We start from the raw sequence: 24905 nt of genomic DNA on the forward strand, positions 1-24905 counted from the left end.
CGGCGAGATGGACAGAGACACGAACTTAATAATGCAAAAGCAGCAGGAGTCTTATTCCAGTACACTGGGGTCAACTGTATCACCCACAGAGTGGTCTCTTGACAGTGACCTTGACTTCAGGCAGCAAGCGGGTTATATAGGGTTTGATTACATAAGCAGCACATGCCTTAGTGTTTCAGAAAGAAATGTTACTTAGTTACCAAACAAAGGTGTTTTGGGGAAGTGTCTAGAGTAACAGTGGTCAGGCAACAGTTACACAATAGTTTCCACTAGCAACTGATGGTTACATATGCGAAAGGCAATTTCTGGGGCATTGGGATTGATTGATTGAGCCCCTTTATCGGGCCCAGGAACTCCCCAGGGGGGTTCAGCTTGCCCAGTTACACATTGTTTCATTGCTGGGAAATGGAGACTGTTTCAGTGCCAGGAACTGAACCTGAGGCCTGCTTGATTTTTCTCATTTCTGCCGTCTGTCATGGCGTCAGTTTTGCCCTCCCAGGGCATATTTAAAATACGAGGGGTCTGGAGCAAAGGATTTGCCTTGCATGTGGCCGACCTGGGTTCAATTCCCGGCACCCCACATATTCCCCCAGGTCCCTTTAGGAGTGATCCCTGAGCACCCACTGGATGCGGCCTAAGGACCAACCAAGCCAGACCCCACTAAAGCCAGGACCTATTTCGCAGGAGACCGTCACATTCACATCCTGGAGGTCTGTCACCTCGACCTCACTCACCAACAGAGCCAGTTTCCTTCCCTGCCTCAACACTTCCCTTAGCTCTGCCTCGACATTCTTTCATGCTTTCCTTGTTAGCAATCAGGAGCTTGTATTCATGGCCAGCTGCTAAGCTCAAGAGCGGACATAATTCACTAGAACTTTCCAGCGCAGCTGTGAATAAAGTAAGTGATAGGTTGTTTTCCTAGGGGGAGCAGTTGGCCACACCGTTTGGTACTCAGGGTCGGGAGTGACCCCAGAGCCAGTGCTTGGGGCACCAAATGTGGTGGCAAGGATTCGAACTGGGGTTGGTGAGGTCCAAGCAAGGCAAACACCTAACCTCTGTACTCTCTCCATAGCCCTGACAGGTGGATTTTTTTTCTTCTTTTTGGGTCACACCCAGCAATGCTCAGGGGCTACTCCTGGCTCTGCACTCAGGAATCACTCCTGGCAGTGCTGGGTGAGACACATGGGATGCCGGGATCGAACCTGGGTCGGCCGTGTGTGCAAGGCAAATGCCCTACCTGCTGTACTATCGATCCAGCCCAGTTGGTTTTTTTTTAAACCAGCAAAATAAAAAGGATTTTCTCTTCTATTCTCCCAACATAGCTGTTCTAGGTGAAATAATTAAATTATTCCTTTCTAATATCAGCAGTAATGACAAACACAGGAGCCCTCTGAGACCATTTGAGTACATTCTAAGAAACAGAAATTGTCTTGCTCTGTTGGATGTGGGTCATCTGAATTCCATGCCCGGGGTATGAGATAGGTGCCATTTCCTGTCTGTGTCAGGAGAAACTGAGGCACAGGAAGGCTTTCTGACTTATCCAAGTCACACAGGTGGCGAACAGGGTGGAGACCGTGACACCCTGAATTCCCGGCACACACTTTCCTCTCTGCGCCACATTTCCACGACGTATGAGCCTCATTCAACATCTCTGCTCACCCCTCGCCCACCTCCCATGAACCTGTCTGAGATCTTTGGGGGGTGGGGTGGGATGCTCAATCCGAACTCTCCCCCTTTGGGTGCCTCTTCTTAGTTTTAGGGATGTTGTCTTTAGGAAGCACTTTTTTTTTTTTTTAAACCAACATTCCAACTGTTCCTAAGCGTGGAAACATTTGTGAGAAAAAGATTCTTTCCTTCTCAGATAAAGATCTCGATTTCCTTCCAATTATAAATAGCACGGGCAGAAGGGAAGAATCCGAGCTTTTTCTCTTTTGCTAAGATATACTTGTGAAACACACAGTTTAGAGACTGACAAGGGTGACAGCGTGAACACCGCATGGTGCACTCGTGAAATACTCGTCGCGGTTTAGAACTCGGAAAGGGACTTGGGCACGGTGAAACTGCTCTAGAATAAACCATGTTTTCCTCAGCGAAGCATGTCTGGGTGGCCAAGGACATGGGCAGCATCTGCATGTTCGGACCCTCGTGCTCAGTTTTTTGCCTGTAAAATAATGAAGAAAAAACTCTCAGATTTAAAAAAAAAAGGAAAAGGAAAGAATGCCAACTTCATACAAGAAGAAGTAAGCCTTTGGAAATCGTGACACCCCCTGCCTGCTCCCCTCCTTCCCCTCCACGAGGGAACTTGGGATTTAAAGATTTAGGTAAATTCACTATTTCAGAGCCACAAAAGGTTGTCAGGAAGAGGAGTTGGAGAGAGAGGTGCCATCTATGATATTCTTTGAGGAAACAGCTATCGTCCTATGACTTGTTCTTAGATACAATAATCAACCACCAGATGGAACGATGATTCTGGGGAGTGAAACCCAGAACTCAAATACCCATGGTTTTATTATTATTATTATTATTATTATTATTATTATTATTATGCTTTTCGGATCACACCCAGCGATGCTTAGGGGTTACTCCTGGCTCTGCATTCAGGAATCACTCCTGGCAGTGGTTGGGGAACCATATGGGATGTGGGGGATTGAACCCGGGTTGGCAGAGTGCAAGGCAAATGCCCTATCACTCCAGCCCCACTGTGATTTTATTTTTATCTCTTTATTTATTTTTTGTTTTTGGACCACACCTGGTGATGCTCAGGAATTACTCCTGGCAGACTTGGGACCATCTGGGATGTTTGGGATCGATCCTGGTTGGCCCCATGCAAGGCTAGTACCCTATCCTCTGTACTATCGCTCCGGCCCATATAGTCACGATTTTAATTGGGCCCAAAGTCTGCTGGTACATAAACATCCAAGAGCATACCTTTTTCTTCTTTTTCTGGCTGACTCTGGATTTCTGGCTGCTTTTCCAAATAGATCTGAAGGTTTCTGAAGAAATCTGAGGCGTGACGATGATTTTCAAGGCTGGCAATTTACCTGAGAGGTAAGAGAACATCCTAGCGAATGCATGGACGATCACACAGCTGCATTTCACGGGCCAGGTCTTGAGCTTCTGAGATCCAGTCTCCACATTGTTCTAATTTGGCAGGAGAGGTGGTTTGGGCCGCACCCAGCAGTGCTGGGGGTTACTCCTGGCTCTGTGCTCAGGGATCGCTCCTGGTAGTGCGTGGGGGGGACCAGATACAGTGCGAGGAATTGAACTGGGATTTGAACATCGGCCATGTGCCAGGGAAGCACCATAGCCCTGTATTACCCCTCTCGTCCCCTTTTGTACTTTTTTGATGTGAGTGATCCTAATGATAACCTTCTATCTAAGATTCTGTTTTATTATTAGCTTAATTAGATTTATTCATTTGGTCCGTGTCATAGCAGAAACCAGCTCCTTGCACAGGGAAGACCAGTCCCTCCACTGAGCCCCTCCCAGGACGCTGCTGTTTCCAGTAAGTTATTAGCATCTCCCCTTTATTCCAGCACGCAGAGTCTGTTGGGGCATCTCTCCGGCACCTCACATTTATGTAAACATTTTCATTGTTGCTAACAGTTTTACTTTACAAGATCCTTTTATTTATTTATTTTTCTTTATTTAGCTTTTGGGTCACACCCAGCGATGCCCAGGGGTTACTCCTGGCTTTGCACTCAGGAATTACTCCTAGCGGTGCTCAGTGGACTATATGGGATGCTGGGAATTGAACCCGGGTTGGCTGTGTGCAAGGCAAACGCCCTACCCACTGTGCTATCACTCCAGCCCCTTATTTATTTATTTATTTTAATTTTTAAAATTATTTTATTTTTATTTATTTTTGTTTGCTTTTTGGGTCACACCTGGTGATGCACAGGGGTTACTCCTGGCTCTGCACTCAGGAATTACCCCTGGCGGTGCTCAGGGGACCATATGGGATGCTGGGAATCGAACCCGGGTTGGACATGTGCAAGGCAAACGCCCTCCCCGCTGTGCTATCACTCCAGCCACTTATTTATTTTTTTAGGAGGAGGCCATACCTGGTGATGCTCAGGGGTAGCCCCCCCGCAACACACACCCACCCAGGATGGAAAACCCAGCAGCCCTGGCAGAGAAACGGTCCAGTGCCACAGCTCCCAAAGAATGTACCAGTGCCGCCCGCAGCCCTGCCTGGCACACAAAGGGGCAGCGCCACAAGCAACCTTCATCCAAACGCCACGCCACCAACTTGTTCCAGATCTAGGGCTCCTGGACACCTCAAAGTTTCTGAGCATGGTCAGCCGGCAGCATCAGAGCAGAGCTGGGGGGAAAGCACAGAGCAGCCGCCATGCTCCCACGGCACAGGTGAGCGTCGTCGCGAGGGGTGACAGAGACCAATACCGCGAATTAATACTGAGCTAAGATTTGATCATTCCACTTGCCTCTGTGTGGTAACAAACAGGATGAAGGAAATTTACTTGTGCCTGCAAGGGGGGGAGGCCGAGGGGGTGGGAAGGAAACTGGGACGCTGGTGGAGGGGGGCACAGTGCTGGTGGGGTTGGTGTTGGTATGAAACAACTGTATCTGGAACCAGTGTATTACCAACAACTTGGTAAGACACAGTGTTATAATAATAATAACATTTTTTTTTATAATGGACTAGAGTGATAGCACAAGTGAGTAGGGCGTCTGCCTTGCACGCGGCTGACCTGGGTTTGATTCCTTCGCCCCTCTCGGAGAGCCCAGCAAGCTACCGAGAGTATCCCGCCCACATGGCAGAGCCTGGCAAGCTACCTGTGGCGTATTGGATATGCCAAAAACAATAACAACAAGTCTCACAATGGAGACGTTACTGGTGCCCACTCAAACAAATCGATGAACAATGGGATGACAGTGCTACAGTGCAATGGTAACACAGGGTCTGGAGAGACGAAACGGGGTAAGGCACTTGCCTGGCAGTGGCTGACCCTGGTTCAACCCCCAGCACTGCACAGGGTTCACTGAATTACCCCAGGAGTGACCCCTGGACACAGAGCCAGGAATAAGCCCTGAGCACACTCCTGGGTGCAGAGCCCATACCCAAATGCACACACCAATAAAAATTTTTAAAGAGCAATGCAGAGCTAAAGAGTTCGTGCAGGAGTAAGGCGCTTGCTCTGCACGCGGCAGGCCTGGGTCAGTCCTCACACTCCTTCTGTTCCCTAAGCACTGCTAGGAGTGATCCCTGAGCACTGAGCTTGAAGGAAGCCCTGAGAACCACTGGATAAAACCCCATAAACCCCTCTCCGAAAAAGAGCACTGCAGTAGAGAGTAATATTATATTTCTTCTTCTAAAACTGCCAGTACCAAATGCAACAGCGCTGCTTATGTCTGTTCTCCGACCACTTACTTCACTGAGGAAACGAGACCAACCAGTTTTGTACATCTTAAGTCGCTCCCCTTTTCTAAGCATCCGATCAGGGTCTTGAGTGGTTTGGGATGTCATTCTCGAGCTTTACTGAAGATGACATTTCCTCATCCCTGTCAGTGGCCAAGTGGCTGTCATTACTTGGGCGCCGTGTCTACTAAGGAGCAGCGCCCGTGACAACATCAACAATGCATCCGCACGTGATTCTCTTCTTTCAAAGGGCCACAGGGTCCTCAAGGGCCCTTCGTGCTCCTCCCACGCCCACTGCAATTTGATTATGCTTTTTTTTTTTATGCTTTTTGGGTCACACCCAGCGATGCTCAAGGGATACTCCTAGCTCTACACGCAGGAATTACTCCTGGCCGTGCTCGGGGACCTTATGGGATGCTGGGAATCGAACCTGGTTCAGCTGCGTGCAAGGCAAACGCCCTCCCCGCTGTGCTATCGCTCCAGCCCCGATTATGCTTTGATGACCCTGAAAAATCCCAGCAAAATCTTCTGAGGGCTTGTTACCTGTGATTTCTAACCAGTCGGACTGGGAAGGAGAAGAGAGAATGCAAGATCCTTGGAGACTGATGGGGCGAGAGATGGGAGAGAAAGGAAGAGCAGGAGAGAGAACTCCAGCTTCCCATCTGACTTTGGGCTGGAGAGAGAGTCCGGCAGGGAGGGAACTTGCCTTGCACAAGGCCAACCGGGGTTCGATCCCCGGCATCCCATATGGTCCCCGGAGTATTGCCAGGTGCGATTCCTGACAGCAGAGCCAGGAGAAACCTCTGAGCGTCACCAGGTGTGTCCCCCAAATAAAAATAAAACAAACAAAAATAAAAACCTCATAACTTAGACCAAAGACCTCCCCCACCCCCCACCCTAAAGGACAGCACTAAAGATCTCGATGATTTCTGGCTGGGGACAATGGTCCATGTCATCCCATAGCTTGGGACCGTGCTCCTAGCATGACAGAGCAGAGCCGGTTCTGAGAGGGGCAGCCACGCGGAGGAGGAGGTGGGGCACGGCAGCGGGGGAGACGGAGAGGACCCCACCTGTCTTCCTGGCTCTGAGTGCTTCCAGGATGCCCGCGGCTGCCTTCTCGCCCAGGACGTTGCTCCCAAGGTCAATTTCCCGTAGGTGGGCCGAGGACTGGATCAGGCTGGCCAAAGAAAACCATGGAACAAATGGTGTGTGCCCAGCAGGTTACTCAGAAAACCTGCACCTCCAGTTAGTTTGCAGGAGGAAGGAGTGTCCTAGGGCCCACCCTGGAGACCACTGGAGACCACCACGTTCCACCATGACACCCTAACCCAGCGCAAATCACTCAGTTCATTTCCAGTTCTCTCTCTCTCTCTCTCTCTCTCTCTCTCTCTCTCTCTCTCTCTCTCTCTCTCTCAAACTCTCTGGGTCACACCTGGCAATGCACAGGGGTTACTCCTGGCTCTGCACTCAGGAATGACTCCTGGTAGTGCTCAGGGGACCATATGGGATGTGGGGGATCGAACCTTGGTCAGCCATGTGCAAGGCAAACGTTCTACCCGCTGTGCTATCGCTCCAGCCCCTCCAGTTGTTTCTCTCTAGGGACGTTTGCGATGTCTCTCCTGGGTACATGGGTCAGATAAGACCGCTCAGTGTCCTGAAAGCTTCCATTCATTTATTGATGGAAATGGGTTGGAGATATTGTGCTAAGACATCAGCTCTATTGGATCTCACACACCGGTGAAATGTCCCCCAAATTGGAGTGGCTGATATCAAATAGAGTGTCAGCAAGCAGAGCAAGAACAAAGAAAAAACAGCTATCTTCTTTTTAAAAAGAATTGTATATTATTTTATAAATATAGCACTGTAGCACTGTCGTTCCATTGTTTATTGATTTGCTCGAGCGGGCACCAGTAATGTCTCTATTGTGAGACTTGTTACTGTTTTGGGCATGTCGAATACGCCATGGGGAGCTTGCCAGGCTCCACCGTGCGGGCGAGATACTCTCGGTAGCTTGCCGGGCTCTCCAAGAGGGACGGAGGAATCGAACCCGGGTCAGTTGCATGCAAGGCAAATGCCCCACCCGCTGTGCTATTGCTCCAGTCCATAAAATAATATGGGGATCATACCCAGAAGGCCAAGGGTGACTCCTGGCTCTGCACTCAGGAGTGGCGCCTGGCAGTAGTTGGGGGAACGTGTGGAATGCCGGGGATCGAACCCGGGTGGGGCATGTGCAAAGCAAACACCCTACCCGCTGTGCTCTCCCTCGCAGCCCCTCATCCTGAAGTCCGTCAAGTGTTGAAAGCAGGGCCCGTGCGTGTCCCACAAACCCAGCAGCCGGTTCCCACAGCCCAGTCTGACCTTGGGTGCTACCTGGGCAACTGTGCTGAGTGGGCGGCGTCCGGGTAAGAGGGTGGCCCCGTTAGGGGGGCACAGCAGGGCCATAGGCCCCTTCTTCAGGGCCACGAAGCCACTGCTGTTGGAGTCAGGGGCAGCGAGGTGGATCCTCTCATCACACACGAAGCCGATACCCTTCCTGGAGGGACCCGGCTGGAGCTGCCCAGTCCCCCTGCCCCGAGCTGCCCCGGGAAGAGTGGAGGCGGGTGGGGAGCGAGCCGAAGCCCATCCTCACCCCTCTCCCGAGGACAATATTCACGGAGACCCCAGGAGCTGAGCGCTCACAGACCCCCCGTGGGTGCCTGGGCTCCCCCAAGGTCCTCGGGGCTCCTGAGGACCTCCTGACCCGGGATTACCTGTCCCTTGGGCGCGGGGGACCCTCCTGTGGAGGGAACCGTGAAAGTATTGAGTCTGTGGTTTTTGGGGCATGGGGGGGGCGATGGGCCACACCTGGTGGCGCTCAGGGGTACACCTGGCTCTGTGCTTGGGGTCACTGACGGCGGGGCCTGGGTGGTCACATGCAGAACAAATGCCTTTCCACTCCAGCACAAGCGTTCAGGCAGGAGCGGGTCGCCCTTCTTACTCAGGCCACTAGGCTGACCCCTTCCCTCATCTCCTGACTGGGGGCTGGGAAATCTGGACGTGAGGTTGAGGAGCCCGTGGGGTCCACGTACAACTCTGTAACAAGCTCTTCTTCGGGTTTTTAAAAGCTGTTAGCTCTTGTTTTGGGGGATGCTCCTACCTCTGCACCCAGGAATTACTCCTGGGGGTACACGGGGAGCCAGATGGGGTCCCAGGGACCAAACCTGGGCTGGCCACGTGCAAGGCAGGCGCCTTACCCACTGGACTATCTCTCAGCCCCTGATTTTAGCTCTCAAGATTATGGAGCAAGGCCAAGACGGTGTCAGCCTCCTTCCTCTCAGGAGCTGAGAAGCCAGACACACGGGGCACTAACGAAGCCCCCCAGAGTCGCTGCTGAGCCCCCCTCCCCGAATCCTAGTCTGGAAGATGGCACACAGACACCCCCACACACCTTGTTCCTTACCAACTTAAAAGCCGGATGAATCCCAGCAAGCAGCCCTCTCCGCCTTCCCCTCTGCCATCAATGCCATTGTCCGCCAAGCTCAATTTCACCAACCAAGGACCAGCTTCTGCCAAACCTTTGCTTTTTTTCCTGATTCCTGAAGACAAATATATTTTTTTACTTTTTAAAAAGTTATTTATCTTTCATTTTTTAATTAGTGAATCACCATGAGGGTACAGTAACAGATTTACACATTTTCGTACTTGTGTTTCCCTCATACAATGTTTGAGCACCCATCCCTCCACCAATGTCCATTCTCCATCACCAGTGAACCCAGTATCCCTCCACCCCCCAATCCCACCGCTCCTTCCCCTTCCCCCCTCCCCACCGCCTCTGTGGCAGGGCATTCCCTTTTGTTCTCTCTCTCCTTTTGGGTATTGTGGTCTGTAATAGGGGTATTGAGTGGCCATTGTGTTCAATCTATAGTCTACTTTCAGCACGCATCTCCCCTCCAGAGCGGGTCCTCCAACCACATTTTACTTGGTGTTCCCTTCTCTATCTGAACTGCCTTTTCCCCCAGCATGTGAGGCCAGTTCCAAGCCATGGAGCCAACCTCCTGATACTTATTTCTACTATTCTTGGGTGTTAGTCTCCTACTCTGTTATTTTATATTCCACAGATGAGTGCAATCTTTCTATGTCTGTCTCTCTCTTTCTGACTCATTTCACTTAGCATGATACTTTCCATGTTGATCCACTTATATGCAAAATTCATGACTTCATCTTTTCTCACAGCTGCATAGTATTCCATTGTATAGATGTACCAGAGTTTCTTCAACCAGTCATCTGTTCTCGGGCACTCAGGTTTTTTTCCAGGTTCTGACTATTGTAAACAGTGCTGCGGTGAACATATAAGTGCAGATGTCATTTTTACTATACTTTTTTGCTTCTTAGGGATATATTCATAAGAAATATTTTGTTATTGGATTATTGATTTTTTTTTAATCAAGGTGGCTCTCCTGGATGTGCTGGGTGTTACTCTTGGCTCGGTGGCCAGGGGGCTACTCTCAGAGGAGCTCCAGGGACTGAGATACACCAAGGATGGGCCTGGGAACTAGTGCTCCAGCTACTCTTGTCACTCTAGACCCAATTCCACTTACAAGCAGCTACATCGATTTTACTTGCTATTTCCCCCTTGTTGCGATGACGTTATTCATTTTTGTTCTGGGGGGCCACAACCGGTGATGCTCAGGGGTTTCTCCTAGCTCTGCCCTCAGGAATTACTCCTGGAGGTGCTCAGGGGTCCACATGGGCTGCTGGGGACTGTTGGATATTGACCCTAAGTGTTCTAGGTTCCATCAGTGAATTGCCCCTCTGTCGGGGTAGTCACCTCAGCAGCGGGCACAGACACAGGAAGAGAGGAAGCGATTTGCAAAGCTGACAGAAGTAGGAGGAAGACTGGAAGCAACAACCCGAATCACCTTTTTTCCTCTTTGTCTTTTCTGGAACCATCCTGGCTCTGATGGCTCCAGATGGCTTGGTTGCCCGGTTCAGACTGGAACGTCCCTGGTGTGTGGCTCCAAGAAAAGGGGGAAAAAAAAGGAGATGGGGAAAAACAAAAGCAAAAACCCTTCCCCACATTGCCTAGATGGGTTTTCCCATGCACAGAGCTACTACAGGCCGTGTCCGCAAGGACACACACTTGGGGCACAGGGTATTCCCAGAATGACTCCACCTGTCGCCAAATCCTAGTTTCTTCCCTTCCGACCTGTCTCTCAGGATTCTCTCCTCAGAGGCGGGAGTAGGCCTGAGTAGGCCCGAGTAGGCCCAAGGAGGCCCGAGTAGGCCTGAGTAGGCCCGAGTAGGCCCAAGGAGGCCCGAGTAGGCCCAAGGAGGCCCGAGTAGGCCTGAGGAGGCCCAAGTAGGCCCTAGGAAGCCCGAGCAGACCCGAGGACAGCTCCTGTCAGGCCTCACACACGTTCTGCCTCACATTTCGCTGGTGCCCTCAATCAACATGGCTCTGAGTCTCTGCCATGGAACAGAGAGGAGTACACTGGGTGACTGCAACACACAGTTGTCCCTTTTTACTCTGGAGCACTTCTCTTCCTTTCTCTCTTTCTTTTTTCTTTTTTAAATTTATGTCTATTGAATTATCATAGTAGTATAGGTCACATGTTTACAATAGTGTTAATGCTTATAGTTTGTTTGTTTTTTTTGCTTTTTGGGTCACACCTGGTGATGCACAGGGGTCACTCCTGGCTCTGCACTCAGGAATTACTCCTAGCAGTGCTCAGGGGACCATATGGGATGCTGGGAATCAAACCCAGGTCGACCGCGTGCAAGGTAAATGCCCTACCCGCTGTGCTATTGCTCCAGCCCAATGTTTATGGTTTTGATGCATTCAGTTACCACACCTTACCACTACCAAGGTGCCCGAGACCTATAACTCAGTGCTATAATTCAGTGCCATAACTCAGTCCTATAACTCAGTGCTATAACTCAGTGCTATAACTCAGTGCTATAACTCAGTCCTATAACTCAGTGCTATAACTCAGTGCTATAACTCAGTGCTAAGAGTTCGTTGCCATTGGATACTGTCTCTTCTCTTGTTTGGTTTGTTTCTCTTCCTCTGGCTCCGTCAGCCCACCCATCAGGTGGAGGCAGAGCTGCAGACCCCAGTGCACATGCCTGTTCCCACTCCCCCTGAAAGCCACATCTCTCCCCCCATTACGGGGATGAGGACAACCTCTCAAGAGGCCTCCCTGCCCGCACAACCCCCTCGCCCTCTCTGGCTGCCGCCCCGGAAGCAGGCTTCCTCACAGTCACTCCTCGGCGAGTGAACAAAGGCCCTGACCCGGCCCTGGGCCTTGCCCACACTGGACCTTCGGCACTGCCCGCTGCTCCGCAGGCCCTGCCCTCGCCCTCCCGGGGCTGTGTGCGAATGCCGCCCTTGCAATATTTATTTTTTTTCCTTTTTGGGTCATACCCGGCGATGCACAGGGGCTACTCCTGGCTCTGCACTCAGGAATCACTCCTGGCAATGCTGGGGGACCATATCAAACCCGGGCTGGCCGCATGCAAAGCAAACGCCCCACCCGCTGTGCTATCACTTCAACCCCTCCAATAAATTGTTTAAATGGAAGATTTTAAGTAGCCATGGGGGCGACACCCAGAGGGGCTCAGGGAGCAGACTCATCGGTGCTCGGGGTGGGGCAGGAGGTTCCAGGGGGACACTCAGGCCCTTGAACCTGCCGAGCACGCCCCCCTCCCCAGAAAAGACTTTTGTGTTTTGTTTGATTGTTTTTGTTTTGTTGCTTTGTCTGGGGATTACACCCAAAACAACTGCTCAGGGCTTCCTCCAGGCTCTGCACTCGGGGATCACCCCTGACAGGCTCAGAGGACCAAATGAGGTGCCAGGGATCGAACCCGGGTCAGCATATGCAGGTCAAGTGCCCTCCCTGCTGTACGGTCTCTCCGGTCCAAGGAAATATTACTTTTGTTGTTACTTTGGGGTCATACCCAGCAGTGTTCAGGACTTATTCATGGTTCTGCGCTCAGGAATTGCTCCTGGCAGGCTCAGGGGACCCTAGGGGATGCTGGGGATCGAACCTGGGTTGGCTGCGTGCAAGGCAAACGCCCTCCCTGCTGGACTATGGCTCAGGCCCCAGGAAAGATCACTTTTATTTTTTAAAAGTTTTTTAGGTTCTGAAGTCACACCTGGCAATGCTCGAGTTACTCCTGGTTCTGTGCTCAGGAATGACTCCTGGTGAGCCTGGAGGACCCTCTGGGGTGCTGGGGATCAAGTCCAGGTTAGCCGCGTGCCAGGCAAGCGCTTTACCCACTCTTAGCTCTCCACAACGGCCCTTCAGTCACAAAGCCAAGTTTCCTCTTGGGTCAAGGTCCCCAGCCTCACCTGGGAGCACTTGAGAAGGAGTCCCAGGGTCTGGTGCCGGGGCAGCTGATGCGTCTCGCGCCTGCCCCTCGGTGCACTGGGCTAGGGGTCCAAGCAGAGCCTGCGCTCCAGAGCACTGCAGGTAATTCCCGTCCAGGCGCAGCTCACTGGAGCAGGGAACACGAGGCCCGGGATGCTCCAGCCACTCCCTCAAATTCGGATTCGAGACCTCCGGCTCCCGAAGCGCTAGGACAGCAGGGAGGGCCTTTGCCTTGCACCCAGCTGGCCCGGGTTCAATCCTCAGCATCCCTGAGGGTCCCCTGGGCCTGCTAGGAGTGATCCCTGAGCACAGAGCCAGGAGTAAGCCCTGAGCACCACTGGGTGTTCCCCCTCCCCCCTCCCACCAAACAACAGAACAGATGAGCTCAAGAATCCACGGTTACTGACGATTAGGTCAGGGCAGCAGCCAGAGTGACCGGGCAGCGGGTCAGCACGTACATTCTACAGAGCCACCCTGATTCTCAAACAGGACCAAAAGGGCTTCTCTGGTGGCATAAGAAAGGCCAATTATGGGGGCCGAAGCGATAGCTCAGCGGCTAGGGCATTTGCTTTGCACGGGGCCGACCTGGGTTCGATCTCCAGCATCCCATGCGGTCCTCTGAGCACTGCCAGGAGTGATTCCTGAGTGCAGAGCCAGGAGTAACCCCTGAGCATTGCGGATATGACCCAAAAAGCCAAAATAGAGTGTTGAAAGGGGCAGGAAACTGACCCGGGTTCGATCCCTGGCATCCCATATGGTCCCCCAGAACTGCCAGTAGTAATCCTGAGTGCAGAACTAGGGGTAGCCCTGAACATTGCTAGGTGTAACCCAAAAAGCAAAAAAAAAATAAAAAAGAAAGAAAGGAAAGAAAAAGAAAGAAAAAAAGAAAGGAAGGAAGAAAAAGAAAGGAAAGAAAGAAAGAAAGAAAGAAAGAAAGAAAGAAAGAAAGAAAGAAAGAAAGAAAGAAAGAAAGAAAGAAGGAAGGAAGGAAGGAAGGAAGGAAGGAAGGAAGGAGGAAGGAAGGAAGGAAGGAAGGAAGAAAGAAAGAAAGAAAGAAAGAAAGAAAGAAAGAAAGAAAGAAAGAAAGAAAGAAAGAAAGAAAGAAGGAAAGAAGGAAAGAGAGAAAGAGAGGAAGGGTCAGGAGAGAGGATGAGACTCTGAAGGAGACGTCCAAGCCCTCGTGGTCAGGCTGCCCGGCTACAGGCTCCCGGCAGGATGCAGTCCCCGAGGCCCGGGGCAGGCGGGGTCTCACCAGATGGCACTGAGCAGGATGACAGCGGCCAGCGGCTCCCCGCTGGGCGGCCCCAGCCCACAGTGGCGCAGGCTGAGGCCGCGGAGCCTCTGGTTGGTCTCGAGGCCTGCGAGGACGAGCCCCAGGCCTTCGCCGCCCAACCTAGGAGACGAGAAGCGACAGGGACCGTGAGCGGCTCTGGCAACTCACATCACCCCGAGGATGCGCCGTTTGGAGGGGCTAGTGAGACGGGGTTTGGGGGCCTCGCCCGGCAGTGCTCAGGGCTGACTCCTGACTCTGCCCTCAGGGGCCCCTCCAGGAGGGGCTCAGTGACCGTAGGGGGTGCCGGGGATTGAACCTGGGCCGGCGGCATGCAAGGCCCCTGCGCCCTCTGGGGAAGTTTCTGGCCTTGCAGGCTAGCAGCTGGGGATGGCTTTGGGGCTGGGCCGGAGGGGCCCAGGGACAGCCTGTGGGGGCAGGGGGCGGGGAGAAAGGGCCCCTGAGCCCCCCTCCTGGGCGACACTGCAGAGCCGCTCTGAAGTCCCCATGGGAACGGCAGGTGGAGTTATTTCACCCTGAGCCCTGAAGCTGGGGGGGCGTCCTGAGGCGAGCAGGCAGCAGGAGTCTGGGGACACCCCCGCGCAAGCGTCGGCAGGAGGCCTGTCCACACGAGCTCCGAGCAGCTTCTGGAAAGTTCCACCTCTCCCTCCCAGCCTTCAGAGTCTACAGAGTGAAATGACTCCAGGGAGAGCCGCGGGGGGCGAGGGGGGAGCAGGGGGGCGGTGCCGGTTCACGGGTCAGAGAACAAGGGTCGGTGAGGGGAAAGGGGGGCTCTCTGGGCCATGGGGGGCGCCCAGGGTCAGTTTAACCTGAGACTACGGGGAAGAGTGGTGACGCCACGAGGAAGCCCTCACTCGGGCCACTCCGGGTAAGACATGGGCCCCTAGCGGGTGGGGGTGCCTGCCTTTCGGGTGACAGTCAGGGTGAGTTCTGGAGAGAGCACTGAGGGCAGAGCACAGGCCTTGCATGTGGCAGGGGCTGAGGCAATGGTTCGCATTCTGCTTCCCGGAGAGGTCCCCTGAGTGAGACACCAGGTATGGCCCCCAGCACAGACAAGCCGGGGGTGTGGCCACCCCCCATCCACACACACCCCCCAACACACAAGAAGAAGAGGTGAATAAGGACCTTTTTGCTTTTCCATCACTGGACACTAAGAGACCATCTTAGGGGGTCCCGACCCCCTGCATGTCACAGGCCTCAGAAAGGACCTGTTCTGATTTGCTCTGCAGCCCCAGGCGAGGCCACAGTGAGATGTTCCTGGGCCTGAAGGGGAGAGTTTGCTGTCCCCGGGGGTGTATACGCCCCGCAGCAGACGGCCTTTCATTCTCTGCTCACTTAGGAAGCGCGTTGACCTCGAACCCTCTGGCTTCTCTTTCAGTTGATTTTCTGGGCCACACTCTGCGGTGCTCAGAATCACTCCCTGCAGGCTCGGGGACCGTCTGGGATGCCGGGGACAGAACCCAGGTTGGCCACATGCCAGGCCAACGCCCTCCCTGCTGTACTATCGCTCGGGCTCCCCTTCCGGCCTCAGTGTCCGTGTTCTAATACTTTCCTCCCGGTTGGGTTGAGGTTCATCAACAGAGACATTTGGGGAACCTGGGTATTTACTCAGCACTGGACTCCTCCCTGTGACAGTGACTCCTCGGGGTGCCGGGGAACAGCGCCCTGCCCAGCCTCCCCTCTGGGTCCGAGCCCTGGGGGACACCCCAATACGGCCTTACTTGCAATAATCCAGGGTGAGCCAGTGCAAGGCGCTGAGCTGCAGCGTGTTCCCAAGGCGGCCCAGGGACCACAGGCTCATCTGGCAATCCATGAACACCAGCGTGGTGAGGGGGCAGCCGGCAGGACCCTTTGACTCCAAGTACGAAGCCTAAAAAAGCAAAGAAAAGAAAGGAAAGAAAAGAAAAGAAAAGAAAAGAAAAGAAAAGAAAAGAAAAGAAAAGAAAAGAGAAAAGAAAAAAGAGAAAGAAAAAAAAAGGGCTGGAGCGATAGAACAGCAGGTAAAGCGTTTGCCTTGCAAACGGCTGTCCCAGGTTTGATCCCCAGCATCCCATATGGTCCCCTGAGCACCGCCAGGAGTAATTCCTGAGTGCAAAGCCAGGAGTAACTCCTGAGCATCGCTGGGTGTGACCCAAAAAGCAAAAAAAAAAAAAAAAAAAAAAAAGGAAAGAAAAGAAAAGAAAAATAAGAGGTGGGGTGGCTTAAAATCTGGAAACAACCTGAGTGTTCAAGAACAGATGACCGGATAAAACAACTATGGTAGCCATGAACAACGGAACATTACTTGGTTATAAGAAACTGTCCCTCACTGCTCGGGATGGGAGATGCATGCCGAAAGTAGATTACAGACCGAACATGACGGCCACTTAATACTTGCATTGCAGACCACAACACCCTAAAGGAGAGAGAGAGTAAAAGGGAATGTGCCTGCCACAGAGGTGGTGGGGGAGGGGGGAAGGAGCAGATGGGGGGGATACTGGGAACACTGGTGGTGGAGGATGGGCGTTGGTGGAGGGAGGAGCACTCGATCATTGTATGACTGAAATGTAAGCACGAAAGTTTGTAAGTCTGTAACTGTATCTCATGGTAATTCATTAAAAAAAAAAAGAAAAAAGAAACTGCCCTCCAGAACCCAACCACACAACCACACTCAAGGCTGCTCTCCACAAGCTCAGACGAGCCTCACCTATGAGGGAACCTGCAGAAAAACCCAGGTATGTGGGACCCGTGACTGAGACCCCCCAAGCTGACTGGGCCTCCTCCCCTCGACTCCCCACTTTCCCAGTAGCTTGGAAGTCACTCCCACAAACTGCCCCCGGCACCATATAATCTCATCAATGGTCAAGAAGAGAGACACAGACCTAACCCATGAGTGAATCTGCTCTATAATCATATTCTAAATTTCAGAATTCCTGGACCTCTCATACTCTGGCCCACTGATGTACCAAAAGTGGCACACACTTGTTTGGGTTTAACATACATGCTTGTAATCTCTTACACAAGGGCTTAAATGGCCCCAGGATGAAACACAACAATCTTCACACCCTTTCCTCTTATGGCGGTGGGAAGGGGCGCGGTGGTGGGGTTGGTGTTTGGATATTATCTGTAATGAACTATTGTGAACAGCTTAATACAACTTAAATTAAATTAAAAAAATTATAAATTGCCCAGCAGTTGCCATTCTGTGGCGGGGTGTGGAGAGAGCCGTGGTGAGTGAGAGGGAGAATGACCTCGCTCAGATGTGGGCTAGAAGGAACACAGTAAGGGAGGAACAAAGGGCCCGTGGTCACAGAACCTGAGAGCTCGTCCACAGAACTGAGCTTTGACATGGCAGGGGACGGGATGGGGGTGGGGGGCAGTGTGTAGATGAGACTAGCGTTAGCAGGACTAAACCACAGTGCCTCAGGTAAAGACAGAAGAGATGAAAGGCCAGATATTTAATATGCAAAGAACACGAGAAAGACTTATGCAGTGAAGACAAACACGCTTTGTGTTTCCTTGTGCTGCCTGAAAGCCGAGTTGCTGCGGTGGGGGATGCTGGCGTGGAAGGGAAATGATCTGACGGCTTCAGTGGCACCGCTGGTGTGTGTGGCACGCATCCAGCCACGCCTGCGGAGAAATTAGGCCCCTGGGCGCAGGGTCTTAGGTACCTTGGTGACATGCGGTCACTGTGTGCATCAGGATGAGAAACTTTAATATTACCGTCAATGTGTTGCCTAAACTATACTGATTACAAACAATAATTAAGAAATTGAGACATGTTGGGTGGTGGGGATGGTGGCAAGGCCCGGGCTGCATGCTTTGCATGTGGGAGTCCCCTCTTTCCTGTTCCATTCCTGGCTCCTCCCTGAGCACTGAGCCAGGAGCAATTTCTGAGCACCATTAGGTGTGTCCTCCTCCAACAGAATAAAACGTCCAGTGAGCCCTTTGGCAGGAGGCAACAATTTGGCCCCCGAGGTAACTTTCTAATCTCTCCAGAGTCCAGTGGCCTTGAGACCCACATCCTTGTCCTCTGAGACGTGCTGAAGAAGTTTCTAGAAAGCACTGAGCTTCACCGTGAGAGAAGCTGCTGAGGGCTTCCGCGTGGGTGTGAGCGGAGTCGGGGGCTTCTGCAGACCCCACTGTGACTGGAAGGTGACTGTCTGGGGTCCAGAGCGCCACCTGGTCCTGTGGTGAAACAAGGTCAGGAGCGTGGGCCTTGCCCAGGGACGCGAGTTCTCACAGGCAACGGAGAACTGCACATGGACACGCCACAGAGAAGTGGCCCCTGCCAGCCCGGAGAGGCAGCCTGGCCTCCAGCACCTTGAGCTCTGACTCCGGCCGCACAAACCACGAGGAGCATGTTCCTCCCGTCAGGCCCCCGGGGTGGGTGCTCGGTCACTCTGGCTCTAAGCAAACGAATCCCGCGATTTATAATACGAGATAATTACACTGTAAATTAAATTCACAATGAGAAACTAGCTTCTCCTGTGCTGGTTACAAAATAAAATTAGGGGCTGGAGCAATGGCACAGCGGGGAGGGCGTTTGCCTTGCACTCGGCCGACTGGGGTTCAATTCCCAGCATCCCATAGGGTCCCCTGAGCACCGCCAGGAGTGATTCCTGAGTGCAGAGCCAGGAGGAACCCCTGTGTAGGAGAACTTTTTCTCCTACCCCAAGAAACCCCTTTTTTCTTTATTTTTTAATAGGTGAGTCACCGTGAAGGCAGTTACAAATTTACCCATCTTCATGCTTGTGTTTCTCTCATACAATGTTCGAGAACCCTTCCCTCCACCAGTGTCCATTCTCCACCACCAATGAACCCAGTATCCCTCCCACCCTCCAATCCTGTACCCTGCCCCCAGCCCACCCCGCCTCTGTGGCAGGGTATTCCATTTTGTTCTCTCTCCTTTTGGGTGTTGTGGTTTGCGATAGGGGTATTGAATGGCCATCGTGTTCATCGTGTTCTAATCTACTTTCAGCACACAAGAAACCCTTTTTTGTTTGCTTGTTTTGGGACTATACCCAGTGATGCTCAGGAGGCTCTGTGCTCAGGAATTACTCCTGGCGGTACACAGGGGACCATACGGGATGTCAGGGATCGAGCTCAGGTCAGCTTGTGCAAGGCAAGCAAGCTACCCTCTGGACTATGGCTCCAGCCCCCCCTCCCCGAAACCTCCTTAGACCCCGGGACTCACAAGTCTCGCGATCTCCGGGTTGCTCAGCCGAAGGCGCCAGAGGCAGAGCTCTGTGCCCTGCGTGTAAGTGGCTTCTGCCATGGCCATCAGCAGGGGCTCCAGGGAGACCGGCCGCGGTCTTGGTGCCGTGTCCTCAGCTCTCACCAGGGTCAGCTAGGGTATCAGAAAACCCGAAAAGCAATGGATGGCGGTGTGGACAAGACCGTGGCCGTTGGGCGGTAAGAAAGCGCAGTTCAGTGAGCTTTGCAGGGGTGTGGCGGGAGGGTCCTCCGCGGAGCAGTAAGTAATGCAGGGAGACGTCCCCAGGGGCACTGCGCCAGGAAATCAGCTCCAGGGGTCACAACCAAGGTTTTCCTTCTCTTTCCTTCCCTTCTTTCCTTTGTGTAGGGGAATGAAAGAGAGAGAGCCTGGGGCCGGGGAGGTGCGCAGGGGAGGGGTCCCTGGGCAGACCCGGGCTTGTTCCCTGGTACCACAATGCAACTCCCGGTGGCAGCTCTGCATCCTCAGGGGTTAGCACTGAGCATCCCAGTCTGGGCGGCTGAGGACCAAGTACCACAGGTGGCTTGGCCTGGGAGGACCCAGCCCCGGACATGATCTGAGTGATGGGGAAGAATCATCCTGCGAGACCTCTAAGGATACGCACCCTCCAAAAGGAGACCCAACTCCTGTCCCAACCCCCCCCAGCCCTGTCCCGACCCCCACCTCTAGGTGTGCGGTTTGAACTGGCACATCAGACGCATGGAGACACTGGTGCCGGACAGGACGTGACAACACTGCCCAGAGTGAGAGTTTGGGTCCACCCTGAGGTCCAGTGGTGAAAGGGTAAATGACCGTTGGCTGCAGAAGGGGTGGCTCTCGGGGAAGCTCATCCACCCGCAGACAGGGGGGTGGGGATGTGGCTAAACCCACTGTATCACTGTATCGCTCTCATCCCGTAGTTCGTTGATTTACTTGAGCGGGCACCAGTAACGTCTCTATTACACTCAGCCCTGAGATCTTAGCAGCCTCTCCTTACTGGTCTTTTCCAACGATTGGAGGCTCTTTCATGGTCAGGAGAATGAGACCTATCGTTACTGTTTTTGGTATATCAAATACGCCACAGGTAGCCTGCCAGGCTCTGCCCGTGCGGGTGGGATACTCTCGGTAGCTTGCTGGGCAATCCGAGAGGTGTGTGTGTGTGTGTGTGTGTGTGTGTACGTACATATATATATGTATATATATATTAGGCTGGAGCAATAGCACAGCGGGTAGCCTTGCACATGGCTGACCCAGGTTTGATTCTTCCGCCCCTCTCCAAGAGCCCGGCAAGTTACTGAGAGTATCTCGCCCACACGGCAAGCTCCCAGTGGCATATTCAATATGCCAAAAACAGTAACAAGTCTCACAATGGAGACGCTACTGGTGCCCGCTCGAGCAAATAGATGAGCAACGGGACGACAGTGACAGTGGCAATATATATATTACACTCTATGATTTGTCCCTATTGTCTGAACTCCATTGAATACGGTGTGGCTAAGCCTGGAGAAGTAATTAGAAGGGGGTGGGGCTGGCCCAGGAAGGGGAAGTCGGGGTGAGAGAGAACTAGAGGCACTTCAGAGGTCCTTTTTGTGTCCCTCGCCTCCAAGAACACTTAGAAAACCTACGGGAGGGCTAGACTTGTGTTCGAGTTGCCCTTCAGAGTCAAGCAGTGGGGGCCACACCCAGCACTGCTCAGGGATCACCCCCCCCTCCAGGACTTGGGGACCTGCAGGATGCAGTGGATTGAACTGGGGTTGGTCACGCACAAGACAAGGTCCTCACCGGCTGTGCCGTCTCTCTCCTCCCATTTCAGAATGAACGTCAAGGCGCCGTGTCTAACCTGTGGCCTCGTGTGAGGTCCTGTCGGGCAGGTGGCATTTCCAGACACTGCTGGGCGTTGCCTCTAAAAGCCCGCACTGTCTTTCTGGCCTGGGGTGGAGCCCGGGAGCTGCCACCTGTCTTCGGGGCACTAACTGTCCCCTCCACCCCTGGGACACCCTCCTCCCATGAGTCAACCATTCCCTTCAGGTGTTGGCCTCCCTCCCCACCCCCCACCTACATCTAATTCCCACATTTAACCGGGGGGGGGGGGGGAAAGACTTGGCACCAGGCGTCTCTGAAAACCAGTGTCCTGGGCGTCCAAACTCTGGGCTCTCTCCTGTTTCTCCAAGGGGGGCGGGTCAGGCTGGATGATCGGGGGCACAGCAGGGCTCAATGGGGAGTTGGGCGGTGACTGAAGGGTCGGAGAGGGGAGGACCAGGACAGGACGGTGCGTGGCCCTGGGCTTTCCAGATGTGGAGTGAGAGGCAGGGTGGGTCCATCCAGATGTGGTGTGGGAGGGGGTGGGGCCGCCCAGACGTGGAGCAGGAGGAGGGGTGGGTCATCCAGGTGTGGAGGGTGTGGGGAAGGCTGGCAGCCAGAGGGGCTGGGAGGCAGAAGGAGGTGGGAGCCCCCTGAATGTGGCCCACATTCCTGGGGCGTGTTGGGGAGGAAGGAGCCGGCTCCGCCCCGCCCCTTCTCCTGGGGCTGGTGCAGCAACCCAGTGATCCCCAGAACAGCAAGGGGACATCTCCTTACAGGTGGGGAATCAGCACGGCTGAGTTCCCGGACGAGAGGACGAAACCAGGGTCACAGCCTGGGTTAAAGAATGTGTGGGGGGGTGCTCCCTGCCCAGGGACCAGATGCTTGGTGGTCACGTGCTCGCCTTCCACATGGGGAATGTTTCTCCCATGGAAAGACGGGGAGATGGGGCTGAGAGACAGTGCAGGGTTGGGGTGTCTGTTTCCCACATGGTCCGCTTGGGTTCGATCCCGGGCACTGGGAATGGCCCCTGAGCACAAAGCCTGGAGTGATCCCTGAGCACAGAGACTGGAGTGATCTCTAGGAATGATCCTTGAGCACAGAACCCAGAGTGAGCCCTGGGCACAGAGCCTGGAGTGATCTCTGGGAGTGATCCCTGAGCACAGAGCTGGAGTGATCCCTGAGCACAGAGCTTGGAGTGATCCCTGGGAGTGATCCCTGAGCACAGAGCCTGGAGTGATCCCTGGGAGTGATACCTGAGCACAGAACCTGGAGTGATCCTGGGAGTGATCCCTGAGCACAGAGCCTGGAGTGATCCCTGAGCACAGAGCCTGGAGTGGTCCCTGGGAGTGATCCCTGGGCAGAGCCTGGAGTGATCCCTGGGAGTGATCCCTGAGCACAGAGCCTGGAGTGATCCCTGGGAGTGATCCCTGAGCACAGAGTCTGGAGTGATCCCTGGGAGTGATCCCTGAGCACAGAGCCTGGAGTGATCCCTGGGAGTGATCCCTGAGCACAGAGCCTGGAGTGATCCCTGAGCACAGAGTCTGGAGTGATCCCTGAGCACAGAGCCTGGAGTGATCCCTGGGAGTGAGCCCTGAGCACAGAGCCTGGAGTGATTCCTGAGCACAGAGCCCAGTGTGATCCCTGACAGAGTCCTCAGTCTGGCTCAAACCTGTTTCCTTCTTCCAGCCAGTGACCACAGCAGGAAACCACCCACATCCAGAGGGGCGTGTCCGGGAGCCCGTGCTGCCCCTCCCCTCCCCCTTCCCCCCCTCACCTTCCTGAGCACCTGCTCGTTGCTGATGCTGCTTCTCAGGTCCCTCTGCAGGGCCGGACACGGCGACGTCTGGGTTTGCGCGCAGCACTTCTCGTATGTCCTCAGAAACTTCTGGAGAAGCGGAAGGACAGTTGGAGGCGGTTCCTTGGGCTTCTGTTGTCCTGCCTTTGCTCTCGGCATTGTTCCTAGCGCCAGACTCTGCCTGGTGCCTGCCAGCCGCTGCCCTGAAAGTAATATCCAGAGGTCTTGGTGTGTGGCTGGGGGCTCCCGGCAGAGCTTGGGGGGGGGGCCGGGGCCACTCCCAGTGGTACTTGGCCTGACTGTCGGCTGGATGGGCCGGTGACACGGTGCTATTCAGGCCTGGTGGCTGATAGGGGGTCAGCAGTGCTCAGGGGACCACATGCAGGGTTGGGAATCAAGCCAGGTCGCCGCAGGAGAGGCAAACGCTGTGCTGTCTTCCTGCTAAGCTCTCTGGCTCCTACCCACACAGCTCTTGTACCAGGAAGCACATCAACTGGATGTGTGGTTGCGGGGACGGTACTGACCTGGTCTGTAGCCCTGTCCCCACCCGTGTCCACACCCACAGGCCAGCAGACTGGAAGCCTCCGTGCTGCCGTCTCTCCATCTGTACTGCAGACCCAGCTGCCCCACAGGCAGATGCTGGGGTTATTTGGCACATCCGGGGCTCCATCCACTTAGAGTGGCCGGCGGTGTGCCCATGCCGCGGCTGCAGGAAGCCACCTGACCAGCACTGGGTTTGCCCTGGAAATTATTTTGGCCTTGAAGGGTCTCCCCATGGGAAAGCTTCAGGCTCCAGCTGGCTCTCTTGGAACGGGGTTCAAAGAGACAAAGGTTGATGGGAACAGAGAGTTTTCCCTGGAGGGAGTTCCCAGCCTAGAGGGTCCGCCAGTCTGTGCTAAGTGTCTTCCGTCAGAAGGGGCCGAACAGGGCCTGGAGAGAGTAGAGGGCATCCGGCACCGGCCGAGGAACCACGTTATTGGGTCCCCCGAGCACTGCTAGGGGTCACTCTGGAGCACTGAGCCAGGAGTACTGCCAAGGGTGACCCTGAACAAGAACAACAAGGCTGGCCTTGCTGAATCCTGGCAGGAAGGGGAAGGAGATGGGCTGCACAGGGAGGCAGGGGTTCTGCCCTGGGTCCTTGTTTCTTGTTCCCCTTTCTCTAGAAATGCTCCACTCCCCGGCTTGGAGCAGCGCTTCTTTTATCCCATTGATGTCCCCTTCCAACCTTGCTCCCTCCCTCTCTCCCCACTCCCCCCTGTCAGGGGCCCCCTAGTCTCAGGCGCCTTGGGTTTGGGGGCCGCACTCAGCAGTGCTGGGGTGGGGGAGCGACATTTCTGTGTTCTAGCACCTTCCACAGGTGCACCTGTTCCCCTCCCCTCGGCCCCAGGGGACAAGGAACGGGGTGGCAAGAAGGGGGTGCTCCCCGCGCTCTTCTCCCAGGCTCCTTATAAGGGCCACGCTCCAGAACCTCCCAGAGAGGATCCCAGCGCCCCGCCCCTCCCGCAGAAGCAGAAAATACGGGGTGAAGGGACCCCAGCCCCAGGTAGGAAACAGGAAACCCAAGTATTACCCCCGCCCCAGCGCTGCCTGGAGCACCCAGATCGCGACCACACAGTTGTGGGTGGAGCAGCCTCCCCGGGACCGGCACCTCAGAGGCCCCCGCAGGCGCCCAGCACTCACTCAGCCCCGCGCCCAAGGGAGGCTGGGGCGGCAGCTTCCGGCGTCTGTCCGGTTCCATGGAAACGGCGGGGCGGGCCCACGGAGGGGGCGGGGCTATGGCAGGGCCAGGGCGGGGTCTGGGCGGGGCCTGGACGGGGTCTGGACAGGGCCGGGGAATGAAGGCGTTGCGGGAGTCCTAGGTTTGGGAAGATCCTGGCGATGCCCCTGCAAGCCACCCTTACGTGGCGCTTTGAGCAGAGTTCGAGGAAGGGGCAGAGGTCTGGAAGGGGGGATCGTCCCCGGCCACCCCCGTCGGGGCAGGCACAGACTCTGACAGAGGGGGCCCAGCCTAAGGCGCCACCTGGCCACTATTTAGTCCCCCTGGTGGCAGGAGGCAGCGGGGGGGGGGGGGCGCAGGCTAGGGGCGCCCCGGG

At 54.4% G+C, this 24905-nt stretch overlaps 1 protein-coding gene across 1 annotated transcript; it reads right to left on the reverse strand.

Moving 5' to 3' along the window:
• Positions 1-1207: 1207 nt before the first annotated feature.
• LOC129402199 (uncharacterized) lies at positions 1208-24500 on the reverse strand. Its single transcript, XM_055127677.1, has 11 exons — positions 24383-24500; positions 22792-23015; positions 19197-19349; positions 15742-15890; positions 13982-14122; positions 12711-12856; positions 10279-10374; positions 8820-8955; positions 6451-6557; positions 2929-3041; positions 1208-2161 (listed from the first exon to the last, which is right to left on the reverse strand). Exons 2-11 carry the CDS (start codon positions 22969-22971, stop codon positions 2150-2152), a joined length of 1233 nt encoding a protein of 410 aa, XP_054983652.1. The 5' UTR covers positions 22972-23015; positions 24383-24500; the 3' UTR covers positions 1208-2149.
• Positions 24501-24905: the final 405 nt, after the last annotated feature.

The sequence above is a fragment of the Sorex araneus genome, chromosome 2, assembly GCF_027595985.1.
Source record: "Sorex araneus isolate mSorAra2 chromosome 2, mSorAra2.pri, whole genome shotgun sequence".
NCBI classification, from domain to species: Eukaryota; Metazoa; Chordata; class Mammalia; order Eulipotyphla; family Soricidae; genus Sorex; species Sorex araneus.

Bases quoted from the DNA above. Each gene is read 5' to 3' on its own strand.
- LOC129402199 (XM_055127677.1), bottom strand. From the start codon at position 22,971: ATGCCGAGAGCAAAGGCAGGACAACAGAAGCCCAAGGAACCGCCTCCA. The intron at 14,123-15,741 runs GTAAGGCCGTAT...CTCGTCTCCTAG, and splicing joins CTCACCCTGGATTATTGCAA to GTTGGGCGGCGAAGGCCTGG. The intron at 3,042-6,450 runs GTGGGGTCCTCT...CTTACCTCTCAG, and splicing joins ACTCAGAGCCAGGAAGACAG to GTAAATTGCCAGCCTTGAAA.